At 43.0% G+C, this 20,292-nt stretch overlaps 1 protein-coding gene across 1 annotated transcript in view; it reads right to left on the bottom strand.

Moving 5' to 3' along the window:
• Positions 1-1,220: 1,220 nt before the first annotated feature.
• LOC133550816 (BMP/retinoic acid-inducible neural-specific protein 3-like) overlaps positions 1,221-20,292 on the bottom strand; it is a 61,010-nt gene continuing 41,938 nt past the window's right edge. Inside the window, exons 6-8 of the mRNA XM_061896874.1 lie at positions 19,562-19,798; positions 13,701-13,923; positions 1,221-2,509 (exon numbers count right to left, since the gene is read on the bottom strand). Coding sequence (XP_061752858.1) covers positions 1,381-2,509; positions 13,701-13,923; positions 19,562-19,798 — 1,589 coding nt within the window. The 3' untranslated portion in view covers positions 1,221-1,380. The remainder of the gene's footprint in view (positions 2,510-13,700; positions 13,924-19,561; positions 19,799-20,292) is intronic.

Below are 20,292 nucleotides of genomic sequence, written 5' to 3'. Positions count from 1 at the left end.
CCCCGGGGTGGTGTTTAGGGCAGGTCCGACCGGGAGAACACTCCACGGGGAAGACCCAGATCACATTGGGAAGATTATGTCTCCCGGCTAGTATGGGAACGCCTCGGGATCCCCCGGTAGGAGCTGGACGAAGTGGCTGGGGAGAGGGAAGTCTGGGCTTCTCTGCTTAGGCTGCTGCCCCACCTTGTGTAAGCGGAAGAAAATGAACGGATGGATGTGAACGGCAGACAGGAGCGGCAGCGGCGGAGGATCAGAGAATGGCCGTTTCCAACCCTCCCACTATGCCACGAGAGATTTAGTAATCTGTGCCAAGGCTGTTCCCTAAAAGGAGATGGAAGACCTCGTGTTCTGATACTCCAGATGCGGGATGCCACCCCAACGCCTCCCCGGGGAGGTGTTTAGGGCACTTCCGACCGGGAGAACACCCCACGGAGAAATCCCAGATCACATTGGGAAGATTATGTCTCCCGGCTAGTATGGGAACGCCTCGGGATCCCCCGGTAGGAGCTGGACGAAGTGGCTGGGGAGAGGGAAGTCTGGGCTTCTCTGCTTAGGCTGCTACTCCCTCCACCCAACCTCGGATAAGCGGAGGAAAATTAATGGATTGATGTGAACGGCAGACAGGAGTGGCAGCGGCGGAGGATCAGAGAAGGGCCGCTTCCAACCCCCCCCCCCCCGCGCCGCGGGAGACTTAGTAATGTATGCCAAGGCTGTGCCCTGAAAGGAGAAGGGAGGCCTTGTGTTCTGATGCTCCAGATGGGAGCGAAAAACAACACGGCACACACAACCGCAGCTCCCCGGTGGGCCAGATGCTTGTTGTGCAGCCTGTGAAGACTCGACGCTCGGCAGGGCGGTGTGTTCAAATCAGTCGTATCAAATGTTTGACGAGGGAATCGCCTGGGAGTGTTGCCAGAGTTTAAATGTATGATTTGTAGCAGGGAGACTGGAGTTGATGTCGTCTCCGAGTCCGTCAGCACGAAAGAGAGCAGACAAAGTTCAAAGGAAGGCCAATGAGTTTAGTGTTTAGCACGGACATTGGCGTTATTAACCTGCATGTTTACATAAATCAATCCCCCTGACCCTGGAGCAATCACACCACAACTGTGGGTAAACAAAAACCTGATCAGTGAAATGCGGTCGAATCCCTTTTGTCGTGTGCGTGAAATCGATCGAGCTGGCAAATGACTCGGAAAGGCAGGGAATTGTAAGCGAGTGTTGAACATCTTTAATCTGTAAAACCACAGCGACATGAGCATCGATTTTAATTGCACACACTTGACGTCGAACGAAGCCGTGAACATGGACCACTCACTTGACAACAAATGGATCCGGCGAGCTCGTATGTGGCAAGTCAAATACAAAACATCGAAACGGGAGCCACTAGCTACACAGTTTGCTGGCCTCGTACTCGGCGTAATTTGGTTGCCTGGCACTGAAAGCTTGCAGGGCAGTGAGGATCCTGGTCACGTCCGCCGGGGCCAGCTTAAGTCTGTGGCGAAGTAGACAGCCGAAAAGATCCACGTGGGCGGCCCCTGGCGGGGAGAGGCGGTTGACCCTGTATCGCAACTCCACCAGCTGCAACAGAGCTGAGTCCTGTGATCCCTGAGTGTACGGGTAGTCTATCTGCAGAATCAGGTCCTGGATTGCGTCAGGGTCAAAATGCACGCTGTATCCAAATAGTTGCATGCTGTTGACTTTCATGTACCCGAAGTTGCTTGGCGGCTCCGTCGACTCCAGAGGCTCGTAGTCCACCGAAGAGTTCTTGCTTCCGATTGACGTGCCCTCCTTGATACGGCTCCTCAAGTAGAAATGAACTGTCTCAAAGAAGCTCTTCCATCTGTTTCCAAGCGACAAGGTCCAGTTATAACAGTCCAAGGGAATGTCCACTTTGGTCCGATCCCACTCGGGGTATCCATGCTGGCCGATAGGCATGGTCCAGCTCTCGGAATGGCTGCCCCCGAAAGGGTTGACGAACAGAGAAAAGGCTGGCTCAAGGGTGCTGTTCCTGGTGAGGCAAAACTGCACAGCAAGTCCAAGGAGCATGTGAACGCGGTTCGATTTCACCCGGTTGCTCTTCAACGTCAGGAGCATTCGCTTCCTCCACGAAGGGTCGAACCAGGTGTTAATCCTCACATCGTTGCTCACAAAAACCGCATGCAAAGTGATGCGTGGGTCACGTCGCTGGAGGAGGTAGCGCTGCTCTAGGTCATGCAAGTCTTGATCGCTCTCCAAGCCCAGGTAAGGGTCCGTAGGATCGGGCACGGCGTGCCTGCAGGTTCCCTGGTTGAGAGTGAAGCCTGGGTTGCAGGTGGAGCATCGGGTTCGGTTCTCAGTGGAGCAGGATGCGCAACGGGGGCCGTCGCCCGTGGTGCAGGGGATCAGGCCCTGGCAAGGCGGGTGACTGTAGGTGCAGGAGCAGCTGCGACTCTCCTCATTGAAGACACCCACTTGGTGGTTTTCACTGCAGTACAAGACGGAGAGGGTGTAGCCCAGCCAGAAATGGAGAGACCTGGGACAGAAACACAGATGGTGTTAAGTCCGTCCGGACCGGGAGCTGAAAACATGCCTCACGCCAACTTCATGCTGCGCGTACGCAGGTTTCCACAGACTGCGGGGACTTTGGCAAACACACACAGGGGCTCCTTCGGGCTTTGCCAACATTTACTTCACAAATAGATACACATTTGACTTTCTCGCTAATGCCTAAAATATTGAGATTATTATTCGTGAGGACAGGTAATAAATAATCCAAGCAAAGACTTTGCCAGCTAAGGCTGTCACAATGTGTTCCTGGGACTCCCGCACCAGCCTGGCCAGTCGGGAAGACAAGCCGGCGGGGGTGCGGGCACAATAGCACCGGGGGATTGACCCCGCCTTTGTGTCCCGCTGGGCTAATACCGCAACAAGCTCTCCTGGGTTGCAATAATGAAGTAATACAAAAAATATACATACTTCCTAACCTTTTTGATATTGCTGCCGTGTTAAAATGGAAAATGTTGCAAAGTAAATATGACAGAATGTTCACCTCAAACTAGAAACATAATACCATCACGCTAATGACCTCATCTAATATGTTATTAAACGTCGGTAACGTACTTTTGCAACGTTTCATTTTATATAAATACATTATGTAATATACATTATATATGGTAAATTATATCTGATACATTATACATAGATTCAGTTATATACGATACATTATACTGTATATGATACATTATATATGATACATTATATATGATACATTATATATGATACATTATATATATGATACATTATATATGATACAGCTACAATCGGGCGGAAGGCAGGGTACACCCTGGACAAGTCGCCACCTCATCGCAGAATAAGCGGTAGAAAATGGATGGATGGATATATGATACATTATATACGATACATTATATACGATACATTATATGTAGATTAAATTATATATGATACATTATCTATGATACATTATATATATGATACATTATATATATATGATACATTATATATATGATACATTATATATGATACATGATATATATGATACATTATATATATGATACATTATATAAGATACATTATATGTAGATTAAATTATATATGATACATTATATACGATACATTATATGTAGATTAAATTATATATGATACATTATATATGATACATTATATATGATACATTATATATAGATTAAATTATATATGATACATTATATATGATACATTATATATATGATACATTATATATATGATACATTATATATGATACATTATATATAGATTAAATTATATATGATACATTATATATGATACATTATATATATGATACATTATATATGATACATTATATATATGATACATTATATATGATACATTATATATGATACATTATAAATATGATACATTATATATGATACATTATATACGATACATTATATATAGATTAAATTATATATGATACATTATATATGATACATTATATATGATACATTATATATATGATACATTATATATAGATTAAATTATATATGATACATTATATATGATACATTATATATATGATACATTATATATATGATACATTATATATATGATACATTATATATGATACATTATATATAGATTAAATTATATATGATACATTATATATGATACATTATATATATGATACATTATACATATGATACATTATATATGATACATTATATATATGATACATTATATATGATACATTATATATGATACATTATAAATATGATACATTATATATGATACATTATATACGATACATTATATATAGATTAAATTATATATGATACATTATATATGATACATTATATATATGATACATTATATATGATACATTATACATGATACATTATATCTGATACATTATATATATGATACATTATATATATGATACATTATATATGATACATTATATATGATACATTATTTATATGATACATTATATATGATACATTATATATGATACATGATATATATGATACATGATATATATGATACATTATATATATGATCTATTATATATGATACATTATATATATGATACATTATATCTGATACATTATATATATGATACATTATATATATGATACATTATATATGATACATTATTTATATGATACATTATATATGATACATTATATATATGATACATTATATATATGATACATTATATATGATACATTATATATATGATACATTATATATATATATATGATACATTATATACGATACATTATATGTAGATTAAATTATATATGATACATTATATATGATATATTATATACGATACATTATATGTAGATTAAATTATAAATGATAAATTATATATGATACATTATATATATGATACATTATATATGATACATTATATATGATACATTATATATATGATACATTATATATGATACATTATATATATGATACATTATATATGATACATTATATATGATACATTATATATATATGATACATTATATATGATACATTATATATATGATACATTATATATGATACATTATATATGATACATTATATATATATGATACATTATATATGATACATTATATATAGATTAAATTATAAATGATACATTATAAATGGATAAATTCCCATTTAAAATAGCGAAGTACTTAAAACAAACACACATTCATAAACCATAGAAATGTTTCTCTACTTCTGACATTTTACAAAACGTTTTCAACAACACACTTTTACAAATTCATGAATAAAAATAACGTACTTTTCCACACACACACACACACACGCACGCACAAACAAACAAAAACACACACAAACAAACACACGTAAACATGAACAAACAAACACAGAAACAAACACACACAAGCGGACACACACGCACACAAAACAAACACACTGACTCACACACACACTCACACACACAAACAAACACACTCACGCACAAGCACACACACACACACAAACACACCGACACATGAACACACATGAACACAAACACACTAACATAAACACAAATCATAAGGTGTTTGCATGTTTGTTTCTGGGCAGAATTGTCAGCTGACTTTTGTTGTTTATTATTTACAATGCACAAAAAAAAAGAGAAAACATTGTCATGTGTGTCTTGATGATTGGGAACTAAAGTCCACAAAAAAGTGCAGTTCGAAAAAGGAAATGAACAATTGTGTTAGAAATCATTTCCAATAAAAAATATGTCTCACCCGGAAATACATATATACATACATATACATACATATATATATATATATATATATATATATATATATATATATATATATATATATATATATATATATATATATATATATATATATACACACACACATATACTGTATGTATATATGTATATACATATATGTATAAATGTATATACAGGACTGTCTCAGGAAATTTATTTTCTGTAATGCAACTAAAAACATGAAAATGTCATACATTCTGGATTCATTACACATCAACTGAAATATTGCAAGCCTATTATTATTTGAATATTGCTGATTATGGCATACAGCTTAAGAAAACTCAAAAATCCTACCTCAAAAAATTAGAATATTTCCTCAGACCAAGTAAAAAAAAAAAGATTTAGAACAGCAAAACAAAATCAAACATTTGAAAATGTCAATTCATGCACTCAGTACTTGGTTAGGAATCCTTTTGCAGGGATTACTGCATCAATACGTCGTGGCATGGAGGCAATCGACCTGTGGCATTGCTGAGGTGTTATGGATGCCCAGGATGCTTCAATAGCGGCCTTTAGCTCATTTGCATTATTGGGTCTGGTGTCTTTCAGCTTCTTCTTCGAAATACCCCACAAATACAGAAAATAAAGGACTTTATCACAATTTTCTAATCTTCTGAGACCGTCCTGTATATATAAACATATACATATATGCATATGTATATATGTGTGTGTACATATATATATATATATATATATATATATATATATGTATGTACATATACACTTATATACATATATATGTATACATATATATACATTTATATATCTATGTACATATATGTATATATATATAAAATGTGTATATGTATATGTATATATATATATAAATATATATATATATATAAATATATATATATATATATATATATATGTTTATATATATATATATATATATATATATATATATATATTAGGGCTGTGAATCTTTGGGTGTCCCACGATTCGATTCAATATCGATTCTTGGGGTCACCATTCGATAATATATCGATTTTTTTCGATTCGATTCTCGATTCAAACATGATATTTTTCCGATTCAAAAGTATTCTGTATTCATTCAATACATAGATTTCAGCAGGATCTACCCCAGTCTGCTGACATGCTAGCAGAGTAGTAGATTTAAAAAAAAAAAAAAGCTTTTATAATTGTAAAGACAATGTTTTATCAAGTGAAGTGAAGTGAATTATATTTATATAGCGCTTTTCTCTAGTGACTCAAAGCGCTTTACATAGTGAAACCCAATATCTAAGTTATATTTAAACCAGTGTGGGTGGTACTGGGAGCAGGTGGGTAAAGTGTCTTGCCCAAGGACACAACGGCAGTGACTAGGATGGCGGAAGCGGGAATCGAACCTGCAACCCTCAAGTTGCTGGCACGGCTGCTCTACCAACCGAGCTATACCGCCTCAACTGATTGCAATAATGTAAATTTGTTTAAACTATTAAACCAGGGGTCACCAAGGCGGGCACCAGGTCGCCCGAAGGACCAGATGAGTCGCCCGCTGGCCTGTTCTAAAAATAGCTCAAATAGCAGCACTTACCAGTGAGCTGCCTCTATTTTTTTAAATTGTATTTATTTACTAGCAAGCTGGTCTCGCTTTGCCCGACATTTTTAATTCTAAGAGAGACAAAACTCAAATAGAATTTGAAAATCCAAGAAAATATTTTAAAGACTTGGCCTTCACTTGTTTAAATAAATTCATAATTTTTTTTACTTTGCTTCTTATAACTTTCAGAATGACAATTTTAGAGAAAAAATACAACCTTCACACATATAACTTTTTACCTTTTAAATTTCTTCCTCTTCTTTCCTAACATTTTAAATCAATGTTCAAGTTTCTATTGTAAAGAATAATAAATACATTTTAATTTAATTCTTCATTTTAGCTTCTTTTTTTTCGACGAAGAACATTTGTGAAATATTTCTTTAAATTTATGAATAAAATAAATAAAAAAAATCTGGCAAATCTAGAAAAAATCTGTAGAATCCAATTTAAATCTTATTTCAAAAGTGGATTTTAACATATTTAAAACATTACATCAAAATTCTAAAATTAATCTTAATCAAGAAAAATTACTAATGATGTTCCATAAATTCTATTTTTTCAAAAAGATTCAAATGAGCTAGTTTTTCCTCTTCATTTTTTTTCAGTTGAATTTTGAATTTTAAAGAGTCGAAATTGAAGATGAACTGTTTTAAAATTTAATTTTCTTTTTTTTTCGTGTTTTCTCCTCTTTTAAACCGTTCAATTAAGTGTTTTTTTCATCATTTATTCTCTACAAAAAACCTTCCGTAAAAGGAAAAAAAATGTACGACTTAATGACAGACAGAAATACCCATTTTATATATATATATTTATATATATATATATATATATATCCTGGGAATGTGAAATGAGAGCGAGTTGGCACAATAGAGATATTTATAAAACTATCTTGCTGCTTCATGTTGCGTTGGATTCATGTTCTCCGCGGTTTTGTGTTAGTTCCTGTCACGTGCTCTTATTTTGTCGGTACATCCGGTTTTGTCGGTGTTTCCCTTTTTCTACTTGACCTGTGTCAATTCCCCTCAGCTGTTTATTGTTTGCGGTCCAGACTATTGAAGTGGTCAGGAAGGACACCGTGGACACTACTACTTTGTGGACGCCGTCTGCTCTACTCTGCCTGTAAGTCTTTTGCTTTTTTTTTTGCTTTTAGTCACATCCTGTCCGCTTTTTGTCCGTTTTATCAACATCTCTTCTCACTTTTGTACTGCACGCTGCTGCGTCCTTAGCAAAGATTGATGCTTGCTTCATGCTTCCCAGCTGTTTAGAATCTGCCTCATTGATGACGTCATTGCCATCGCTGATGTCAGTCACAAATACACACACAAACACACACAAAAACCAAACAAACACAAGCAAACACAGACAGACACACAAACAAACATGAAAACACACACACACAAACAAACAGATACATAAACAAACAAACACACACGGGCAGCTAAACACGCACACACAAATACACAAACAAACACACGCACACAAACAAACACACACAAAATAACAAACAAACACACACAGGCAGACACACAAACACACATGAACACACGGAAACGGACACACAAACACAGAAACAAACACACAAACAAACATGAGCACACACACATGAACAGACACAAACAAACAAAAACAAAACAAACACACGGACAGACAAACACAACACACACGCACAAATACACCAGTAAAGGAACACACACATGAACACATACAAACACTTGCACACAAACACACAAACAAACACACACGGACATTAAAATACAAAACAAAAACAAAAACACACACGGCGAGCCGAACACACACACACAAATACACAAACAAACAAACAAACACACACACATACAAATCAAACACACACAAAAACAAACAAACACAAACAAACACAGACAGACTCATGAACACACAAAAACAGACACACAAATACAAACTAACATGAACACACACAAACAAACAAACAAACACACACACGGACAGCCGAAAACACACGCACAAATACACATACAAACATACACACAAACACACGCACTCAAACACACAAACAAACACAGACAAAAAATAACAAACAAACACAAACAAACAGAGGCAGACACACAAACACAGAAACAAACACAAAACAAACATGAACACACACAAACACACACGGACACATGCAAAAACAAACAAACACACACGGACGGACAAACACAAACACACATGAACACACAAACAGACACAAAAACAAACACACAAACAAACATGGACACACACACATGAACAGACACAAACAAACAATAACAAACAAACACACGAACAGACAAACACAACACACACGCACAAATACACCAGTAAAGAAACACACACATGAACACATACAAACACACAAACACTTGCACACAAACACACAAACAAACACACACGGACATTAAAATACAAACGAAAAAAAAACACACACGGCGAGCCGAACACACACACACAAATACACAAACAAACAAACAAACACACACACATACAAATCAAACACACACAAAAAACAAACAAACACAAACAAACACAGACAGACTCATGAACACACAGAAACAGACACACAAACACAAACTAACATGAACACACACAAACAAACAGACACACAAACAAACAAACACACACACGGACAGCCGAAAACACACGCACAAATACACAAACAAACATACACACAAACACACGCACTCAAACACACAAACAAACACACACAAAAAATAACAAACAAACCCAAACAAACAGAGGGAGACACACAACACAGAAACAAACACAAAACAAACATGAACACACACACAAAAACACACAAACAAACAGACACACAAACACACCCGGACACACATACAAAAACAAACAAACAAACACACACGGACAGACAAACACACACACAAATACACAAGCAAAGAAACACACATGAACACACACAAACACATGCACACAAACAAACAAAAACAAACAAACACACGGACAGACAAACACAACGCACACACAGATACACAAGCAAAGAAACACACACAAGCACACAAAAACACAAATAAAAAAATAAAATAAACACACGGACAGACAAACACAACACACACACTCACAGATACACAAGCAAAAAAAACACACAAACACACACACACATGGACAGCCGAACACACATGCACAAATACACAAAAAACAAACACACAAATATACAAACAAACAAACACACATAAAACAAACAAACACAGACAGACACACACACAGAAACACAAACAAACATGAACACACACAAAAACAAAAACACACACACAAACAATTAGACACACAAACAGACACATACAGACACACAGACAGACACAATAAAATGCACAAACACACGAAAAATCAAACAGACACACAGACACAAACACACATGAACACACACAAACAGACACAGAAAAAACATACAATCCTGAACACACACAAACAAACAGACACACACAAATAAACACACAGACACACAAACACAAAGAAACACAGACACACAAACAGACACACCAACACACAAATACACGCACACACAGACACACAAACACAGAAACAGACACACACAGACACACAAGTACACAAAACTTACACACACACAAACACAGAAACACAAAAACATACACACACACATACACACATACACCCCCACACACACCAACACAAACCAACACACCTGACAGACACACAAAGGTGTACAAAACAGAACTCATAAAGGGACCTTTTCCACAAAACTAACTTTTTGTTCTTATTGGTACCTGCTGGTACCTGCTGGTACCTGCTGGTACCTCCTTGTTGTCAATTTGGGATCTTAACTAAAACATTCGGACTTGAGTAAACATTACCTGGGTGTATCTCACCCGGGCCTGTGCAGGACCATGTATCTCACCTGGGCCTCTGCAGGACCATGTATCTCACCCGGGCCTCTCGGAACTGTGTATCTTAACCGGGCCTTTGCAGGACCATGTATCTTAACTGGGCCTCTGCAGGACCATGTATCTCACCCGGGCCTGTGCAGGACCATGTATCTCACCTGGGCCTGTGCAGGACCATGTATCTCACCCGGGCCTCTGCAGGATTATGTATCTAACCCGGGCCTCTGCAGGACCATGTATCTCACCCGGGCCTGTGCAGGACCATGTATCTCACCCGGGCCTCTGCAGGACCATGTATCTCACCCGGGCCTCTGCAGGACCATGTATCTCACCCGGGCCTGTGCAGGACCATGTATCTCACCCGGGCCTCTGCAGGACCATGTATCTCACCCGAGCCTCTGCAGGATTATGTATCTCACGTGGGCCTCTCGGGACCATGTATCTCACCCGGGCCTGTGCAGGACCCTGTATCTAACCCGGGCCTGTGCAGGACCATGTATCTCACCCGGGCCTGTGCAGGACCATGTATCTCACCCGGGCCTCTGCAGGACCATGTATCTCACCCGAGCCTCTGCAGGATTATGTATCTCACGTGGGCCTCTCGGGACCATGTATCTCACCCGGGCCTGTGCAGGACCCTGTATCTAACCCGGGCCTGTGCAGGACCATGTATCTCACCCGGGCCTCTGCAGGACCATGTATCTCACCAGGCCTGTGCAAGACCATGTATCCCACCCGGGCCTGTGCAGGATTCTGTATCTCACCCGGGCCTCTCGGAACTGTGTATCTTAACCGGGCCTCTGCAGGACCATGTATCTTAACCGGGCCTCTGCAGGACCATGTATCTCACCCGGGCCTGTGCAGGACCATGTATCTCACCCGGGCCTCTGCAGGACCATGTATCTCACCCGGGCCTCTGCAAGATTATGTATCTAACCCGGGCCTCTGCAGGACCATGTATCTCACCCGGGCCTGTGCAGGACCATGTATCTCACCCGGGCCTCTGCAGGACCATGTATCTCACCCGGGCCTCTGCAGGACCATGTATCTCACCCGAGCCTCTGCAGGATTATGTATCTCACGTGGGCCTCTCGGGACCATGTATCTCACCCGGGCCTGTGCAGGACCCTGTATCTAACCCGGGCCTGTGCAGGACCATGTATCTCACCCGGGCCTCTGCAGGACCATGTATCTCACCAGGCTTGTGCAGGACCATGTATCCCACCCGGGCCTGTGCAGGACCATGTATCTCACCCGGGCCTCTGCAGGATTATGTATCTAACCCGGGCCTCTGCAGGACCATGTATCTCACCCGGGCCTGTGCAGGACCATGTATCTCACCCGGGCCTCTGCAGGACCATGTATCTCACCCGGGCCTCTGCAGGACCATGTATCTCACCCGAGCCTCTGCAGGATTATGTATCTCACGTGGGCCTCTCGGGACCATGTATCTCACCCGGGCCTGTGCAGGACCCTGTATCTAAACCGGGCCTGTGCAGGACCATGTATCTCACCCGGGCCTCTGCAGGACCATGTATCTCACCAGGCCTGTGCAAGACCATGTATCCCACCCGGGCCTGTGCAGGATTCTGTATCTCACCCGGGCCTCTCGGAACTGTGTATCTTAACCGGGCCTCTGCAGGACCATGTATCTTAACCGGGCCTCTGCAGGACCATGTATCTCACCCGGGCCTGTGCAGGACCATGTATCTCACCCGGGCCTCTGCAGGACCATGTATCTCACCCGGGCCTCTGCAGGATTATGTATCTAACCCGGGCCTCTGCAGGACCATGTATCTCACCCGGGCCTGTGCAGGACCATGTATCTCACCCGGGCCTCTGCAGGACCATGTATCTCACCCGGGCCTCTGCAGGACCATGTATCTCACCCGAGCCTCTGCAGGATTATGTATCTCACGTGGGCCTCTCGGGACCATGTATCTCACCCGGGCCTGTGCAGGACCCTGTATCTAACCCGGGCCTGTGCAGGACCATGTATCTCACCCGGGCCTCTGCAGGACCATGTATCTCACCAGGCTTGTGCAGGACCATGTATCCCACCCGGGCCTGTGCAGGATTCTGTATCTCACCCGGGCCTCTCGGAACTGTGTATCTTAACCGGGCCTCTGCAGGACCATGTATCTTAACCGGGCCTCTGCAGGACCATGTATCTCACCCGGGCCTGTGCAGGACCATGTATCTCACCTGGGCCTCTGCAGGACCATGTATCTCACCCGGGCCTCTGCAGGATTATGTATCTAACCCGGGCCTCTGCAGGACCATGTATCTCACCCGGGCCTGTGCAGGACCATGTATCTCACCCGGGCCTCTGCAGGACCATGTATCTCACCCGAGCCTCTGCAGGATTATGTATCTCACGTGGGCCTCTCGGGACCATGTATCTAACCCGGGCCTGTGCAGGACCATGTATCTCACCCGGGCTTCTGCAGGGCCATGTATCTCACCAGGCCTGTGCAAGACCATGTATCCCACCCGGGCCTGTGCAGGACCATGTATCCCACCCGGGCCTGTGCAGGATTCTGTATCTCACCTGGGCCTGTGCAGGACTATGTTGGGCTTCTTCCGGCACCTCCTGCTGAGGCTGAAGATCTTGTTGACGGTGCGGCGAGTCTTGGCCAGGAGCTGCTTGGTCCTGGTCTCCATCTGCCGGTAGCGCTGCAGCAGGTTGGCGTCTGTCCTCCACAGAAGTTCCACCACAGACGTGTTGACGGCGTACTGAGTCGGCAGCTTGCCTACAAAACCCTGGAACTCCTCTGGAAGAAGAGAAGTTGCAGGCGGTTATGGTCCGGAGGATAGCCAACCAAGAACTGAATCAAGACCCCCGACTGTTTGTGGTCGAGAAGCAAAAATCCGGAGAGGAATAATACCAGTATTATGTCAATAGTTTTTTTTTTTTTTTGCTGATCTTATCTGTGAGGCAGAGAAGAAAGCTGCCTCATGTTTCATTTCCGTCTCCCACTTCCAACAAAGGCAAAATGGCGGATTCACAATAATCAGCAATCACATCTTTCTAAAATAGTTACGTGACATACATTTTTATTTAGCGGCCAAGAAAACTTCTCTAACTTTTCTGCTTGAGTTATTTTACAACTTCTCGTCACACTCACATGACTTTGAGTGTTGGGAAGAAAATGTCACGTTGTACTCCAGTGATAATGTACTTGAAATGCTAACAAATGCCGTGATGTAGGTGAAAGTTCGGAGCGTAAAGGGGAATTGTTATTTTGTCAATCCTCATGTGACACCAGCTCACGTATTTTTTTTAAATGCATTCTAACCCCTAAATAAAGGCTAGCAAAAGTCAGCCAACAATGTAACTAATGGACTATTTAAAAGGCTCTAAAAACTGTAAGTATAACGTTGATTTTTTTTACTACTTCAGCAACTTATAAAATGGTGCAGTTACTGTATGGATTTTTTCTTCGCTAGCGGCCATAATGATTTGTACTCAACAAATAGTTTTCATAAAACTGAGACGCTGAAAATAATAACAATAATTATCATAGATTTTGTATGTAAAAAGCACTTTGCATTGAGCAAACAACCTCAAAGTGCCACAGTGTATTAAAATAAAAATAAAAAGATAATACAATAAATATATACAAATAAAAACTACAACAGCCTAATAGCTAGAACTAGCACACATATATCTAAAAAAAGTAAAAAACAATTTAAAAAAAACGGGTTTTTAAGCCTTTTTTAAAAGCATTCACAGTCTGTGGTTCCCTCAGGTGGTCAGGGAGAGTGTTCCACAGACTGGGAGCGGCGGAGCAGAAAGCCCGGTCTCTGTGTTATTTGTGCTATGAGTGAGTTTGCTCACTGCAGGTTGCACGGCTTGAACATGTACTTCCTGTTTAATGCTTTCCATAGCGGTTCTACCTGAATGTATTCTTCATTCCTCACTACAAGAAAGGTTTGTCAGTTTTACAATCCAACTAAAACGGCGTGGCGCAGTGGGAGAGTTGCCGTGCGCAACCCGAGGGTCCCTGGTTCAATGCCCACCTAGTACCAACCTCGTCACGTCCGTTGTGTCCTGAGTAAGACACGTCACCCTTGCTCCTGATGGGTGCTGGTTAGCGCCTTGCATAGCAGCTCCCTCCATCAGTGTGATGTCTGTAGGAGTAGTCGGGGGATTTTTGAACATTTTACGGACTTTTCTCACTTTTCTCCCCGCCTTCCTGTGGGACTTTGCTGGGCGCGTTTTGGACATTCTGGGCATCCCGGCTGGCAGCGGGACTTGTGGGACTCGAACCCGGGTGTGATTTTTGAAAATTTTTGAACATTTTTGAACATTTTTGAACATTTTTGAACATTTTACGGACTTTTCTCACTTTTCTCCCGCCTTCCCGTGGGACTCTGCTGGGCACGTTTTGGATATTTTTGGCATCCCGGGACTTCAATGGCCGGCGGCGGGACTTGTGGGACTCGAACCCGGGTGTGATTTTTGAACATTTTTGAACATTTTACCCACTTTTATCACTTTTCTCCACGCCTTCCTGTGGGACTTTGCTGGACGCATTTTGGATATTTTGGGTATCCCGGGATTTGCGCAGCCGGCGGCGGACTTATGGGACTCGAACCCGGGTGTGATTTTTGAACACTTTTGAACATTTTACCCACTTTTCTCACTTTTCTCCCCGCCTTCCTGTGGGACTTTGCTGGACGCATTTTGGATATTTTGGGCATCCTGGGATTTGCGCGGCCGGCGGCGGACTTGTGGGACTCGAACCCGGGTGTGATTTTTGAACATTTTTGAACATTTTACCCACTTATCTCACTTTTCTCCCCGCCTTCCTGTGGGACTTTGCTGGGCACGTTTTCGATATTTTGGGCATCCCAGGACTTGCGTGGCCTGCGGCAAGACTTGTGGGACTCGAACCCGGGTGTGATTTTTGAACATTTTACCCACTTTTCTCACTTTTCTCCCCGCTTTCCTGTGGGACTTTGATGGACGCATTTTGGATATTTTGGGCAACCCGGGATTTGCGCGGCCGGCGGCGGACTCATGGGACTCGAACCCGGGCGTGATTTTTGAACATTTTTGAACATTTTACCCACTTTTCTCCCCGCCTTCTTGTGGGACTTTGCTGGGCGTGTTTTGGATATTTTGGGCATCCAGGGACTTGCGCGCCCGGCGGCTGGACTTGTGGGACTCGAACCCGGGTGTGATTTTTGAACATTTTTGAACATTTTACCCACTTTTCTCCCTGCCCTACCGTGGGATTTTGCTGGGCACGTTTTGGACATTCCGGGTATCCCGGCCGGCGGTGGGACTTGTGGGACTCGAACCCAAGTGGGATTTTTTTTTTTTTTTTACATTTTTCTGACTTTTCTCACTTTTCTCCCTGCCTTCCCGTAGGACTTTGCTAGGCATGTTTTGGACATTTTATGGTATCCCGGCTGGTGGCGGGACTTGTGGGACTCGGACCTGGGTGTGATTTTTGAACATTTTTGGGACTTTTACTGACTTTTCACACTTTTCTCCCCCCTTCCTGTGGTTAGGGTTAGGGATAGGGTTGTCGACTTTGCTGGGCACATTTTGGACATTTTGCACATCTTAGCAATGTTTACTTGTACTGTCCCTGTCAAAGAAATACATCAATAATTCCATGAATGAATGAATGCTCACTGTGTTCAACACGGACTGAAAGATGGTCACTTAGGAAATATTCCACATTTCCACAACTTTTACAAACCCAACAAAACCGCCGATGAAAAGGATAACAATTCTCCACTTTTCCCTTGACGGGTTACAAAAGTTTTACTAAAACTCTGCTTTTTTTTCTTTTCAAAGCTATCACCTTGTTTTGTGTGAAATGTTGTCCTCCCACCCTCGGGGCTTGTTGTCCTCCCACCCTCGGGGCTTGTTGTCCCCCCACCCTCGGGGCTTGTTGTCCTCCCACCCTCGGGGCTTGTTGTCCCCCCCACCCTCGGGGCTTGTTGTCCTCCCACCCTCGGGGCTTGTTGTCCCCCCACCCTCGGGGCTTGTTGTCCCCCCACCCTCGGGGCTTGAAGAGACCAGCTTGGCCGGCAGGTGCTGCTTTAATATTCCCCCTGGAGAAGAGACTACCGGCGGGTAAGTTGCCCCGTAAACGCCGGTCCAGGCCGCTAATCCAATCAGGGGCGGAAAATGTGTTTATGCTAATGATGGTTTTGTTTGACAATAATGCCATCTCGCATTATTAGCTCTTTTCTGTGTATGAGCCTGTTTGCTGAGGACGAGGACAACCAGGCTGCTCGCTGCCAGTCACGCCATCCATTAGCTACCGCCGCTGTTCCACAAGCCCTGGCCGGGAGCCCAGCCAGACTCCTGAGGTCACGGCTTTACTAAAGATTTACTGATAGTTAATTAATGAGGTGTCTTGTTAAGAGGTTCATGAGGAGCACTTCAGAGAGAGCAGGTGAACTTGACGTGGTCATAGTTTCGACGTGGGACCTGTAGAGAGCTGCAAGGAGCCCAGCCAGATTACTAAGGTCAGGGCTTTACTAAAGATTTCCTGATAATTAAGTAGATGTCTCGTTAAGTGGTACACAGGAGCACTTCGGAGAGAGCAGGTGAACTTGACGCGGTCATAGTTTCGACCTGGGACCTACATAGAGCTGCGAGGAGCCCAGCCAGACTCCTAAGGTCACGGCTTTACTAAAAATTTACTGATAGTTAATTAATGAGGTGTCTTGTTAAGTGGTTCATGGGAGTACTTCAGAGAGAGCAGGTGAACTTGACGTGGTCATAGTTTCGACTTGGGACCTATTGAGAGCTGCGAGGAGCCCAGCCAGACTACTAAGGTCAGGGCTTTAATAAAGATTTCCTGATAATTAAGTAGATGTCTCGTTAAGTGGTACACAGGAGCACTTCAGAGAGAGCAGGTGAGAGCTGCGAGGAGCCCAGCCAGACTCCTAAGGTCACAGCCTTATTGACGATTTACTGATCGTTAATGAATTCGCTGTCTTGTTAAAGTGGTACACGTGAGCACTTGGGAGAGAGCAGGCGAACTTGACGCAGTCATAGTTTTGACACGGGGACCTATAAAGAGCTGCGAGGAGCCCAGCCAGACTCCTAAGGTCACATCTTTACTAGATATTTACTAATAACTAATATATTGGATGTCTTGTTTAGGGATTCACAGGAGCACTTCGGACGGAGTAGGTAAATTGACATAGTCATAGTTTCGACCTGGGACCTAAAAAGAGCTGCGAGGAGCCCAGCTAGACTCCTAAGGTCACGGCTTTACTAAAATTTACTGATAATTAATTAGGTGTTTCGTTAAGTGGTTCACGGGGGAACTTTTGAAAGAGCAGGTGAACTTGACGCGGTCATAGTTTTGACATGGCATGGGGACCTACATGGAGCTGCAAGGAGCCTAGCCAGGCTTCTAAGGTCACGGCTTTATTAAAGATTGACAGTTAATTAGGTGTCCTGTTAAGTGGTACACTGAAGCACTCGGGAGCAGGTGAACTTGACGCAGTCATAGTTTCGACCTGGGACCTAAAAAGAGCTGCGAGGAGCCCAGCCAGACTCCTAAGGTCACGGCTTTACTAAAGATTTACTGATAATTAATTAAGTGTCTCGTTAAGTGGTTCACGGGAGCACTTTTGAAAGAGCAGGTGAACTTGACGCGGTCATAGTTTTGACATGGCATGGGGACCTACGTGGAGCTGCGAGGAGCCCAGCCAGGCTCCTAAGGTCACAGCTTTATGAAAGATTGATAGTTAATTAGGTGTCCTGTTAAGTGGTACACGGGAGCACTCGGGAGAGAGCAGGTGAACTTGACGCAGTCATAGTTTCGACCTGGGACCTAAAAAGAGCTGCGAGGAGCCTAGCCAGACTCCTAAGGTCACAGCTTTACCAAAGATTTACCGATTATTAATTAAGTGTCTCGTTAAGTAGTTCACGGGGGCACTTTGGAGAGAGCAGGTGAACTTGACGCGGTCATAGTTTTGACATGGCATGGGGACCTACGTGGAGCTGCAAGGAGCCCAGCCAGGCTTCTAAGGTCACGGCTTTATTAAAGATTGATAGTTAATTAGGTGTCCTGTTAAGTGGTACACGGGAGCACTCGGGAGCAGGTGAACTTGACGCAGTCATAGTTTCGACGCGGGGACCAATAGAGAGCTGGGTAGCGAGATCTGACACATGGAGTGACAGCTTTTTTGATTAAGCCTGGCAACACCTGACAGCCGGAGCCACGTTTCAGAACAGGAACAAGACGTGGCTTTTCTGTTCACGTTAGTTTCAAGCCCTCGGCCGACTCTGCTCTTATCCCCGGAAAAAACAACAACCGTAAGTTCACAAGCATTTCTTTCCGCCGCAATTAGGGCCTGAGTGCACTTTTGGGTTGACATTTTCAAATGATTGCTGAGACCCGCAGAGAGTTGCGACCCCTGACTCACCGGATTCCTCGAACTCCCGGTCGGTCCGCCTCCAGGCCTCTGTGATGCGCACCAGGTTGTTCTCCAGAGAGTCCAGGTCAGCGTGGGGACAGTTGCACCGCGGGAAGGCGGCGCCACACGCACACCAGCACTCGCTGTCTTGGCACATGAAGTGACCTTCGGATTTGCAGCCAATGTAGTCCAGCGCCGCCTGGATGAAGCGGCTCCGCAAGTAGCCGGGGAGGACGACCTGAAGCCCTGCGGAGCGTGGATGACAAGCCGTAGACCGAGGCAGTCATTACAAAAGTGGGCCAGACCGCTTCGGCCTGTAATTACAATCAAGTCTCGCCACTAATTGCGAGGCGACAGCTCAGCCTGACATTATGGATTCCTCCGCACCCTCCCTTTATCTCCAAAATCCATGGCTCAGCCTGACATTAGCGGCCTTTTGTTTTGTCCGAGCTGCCGGAGGCGCTGGCTAAAAGGGACTAAATGTTTTGCCCCTTAATCGTCTCCCGCTAAAGTATGTTGCGTAATCTCCGCTTGTTTTAGTGAAATCACTTGGCTCTTTAAAAGGGTCGTTAAAGGCCGGTTTAAAAAAAGATCAATGGGCTTTCAGCCGCAACTACAAAGGTTATAGGCTTGCTTTCAGTTGACTCTTAAAGCAGTAATATCCCCTCGGACGTCGGCCGCGCCGCTTCTTTATTCCACTACAGGAGACCGGAGGGTAATGAGGGGAATTTATACCGGGG

Source organism: Nerophis ophidion, linkage group LG04 (genome assembly GCF_033978795.1).
Source record: "Nerophis ophidion isolate RoL-2023_Sa linkage group LG04, RoL_Noph_v1.0, whole genome shotgun sequence".
Classification (NCBI taxonomy): Eukaryota; Metazoa; Chordata; class Actinopteri; order Syngnathiformes; family Syngnathidae; genus Nerophis; species Nerophis ophidion.
Note: the sequence above shows the minus strand (reverse complement) of the source record. Positions and strands in the feature narration are given on the sequence as shown.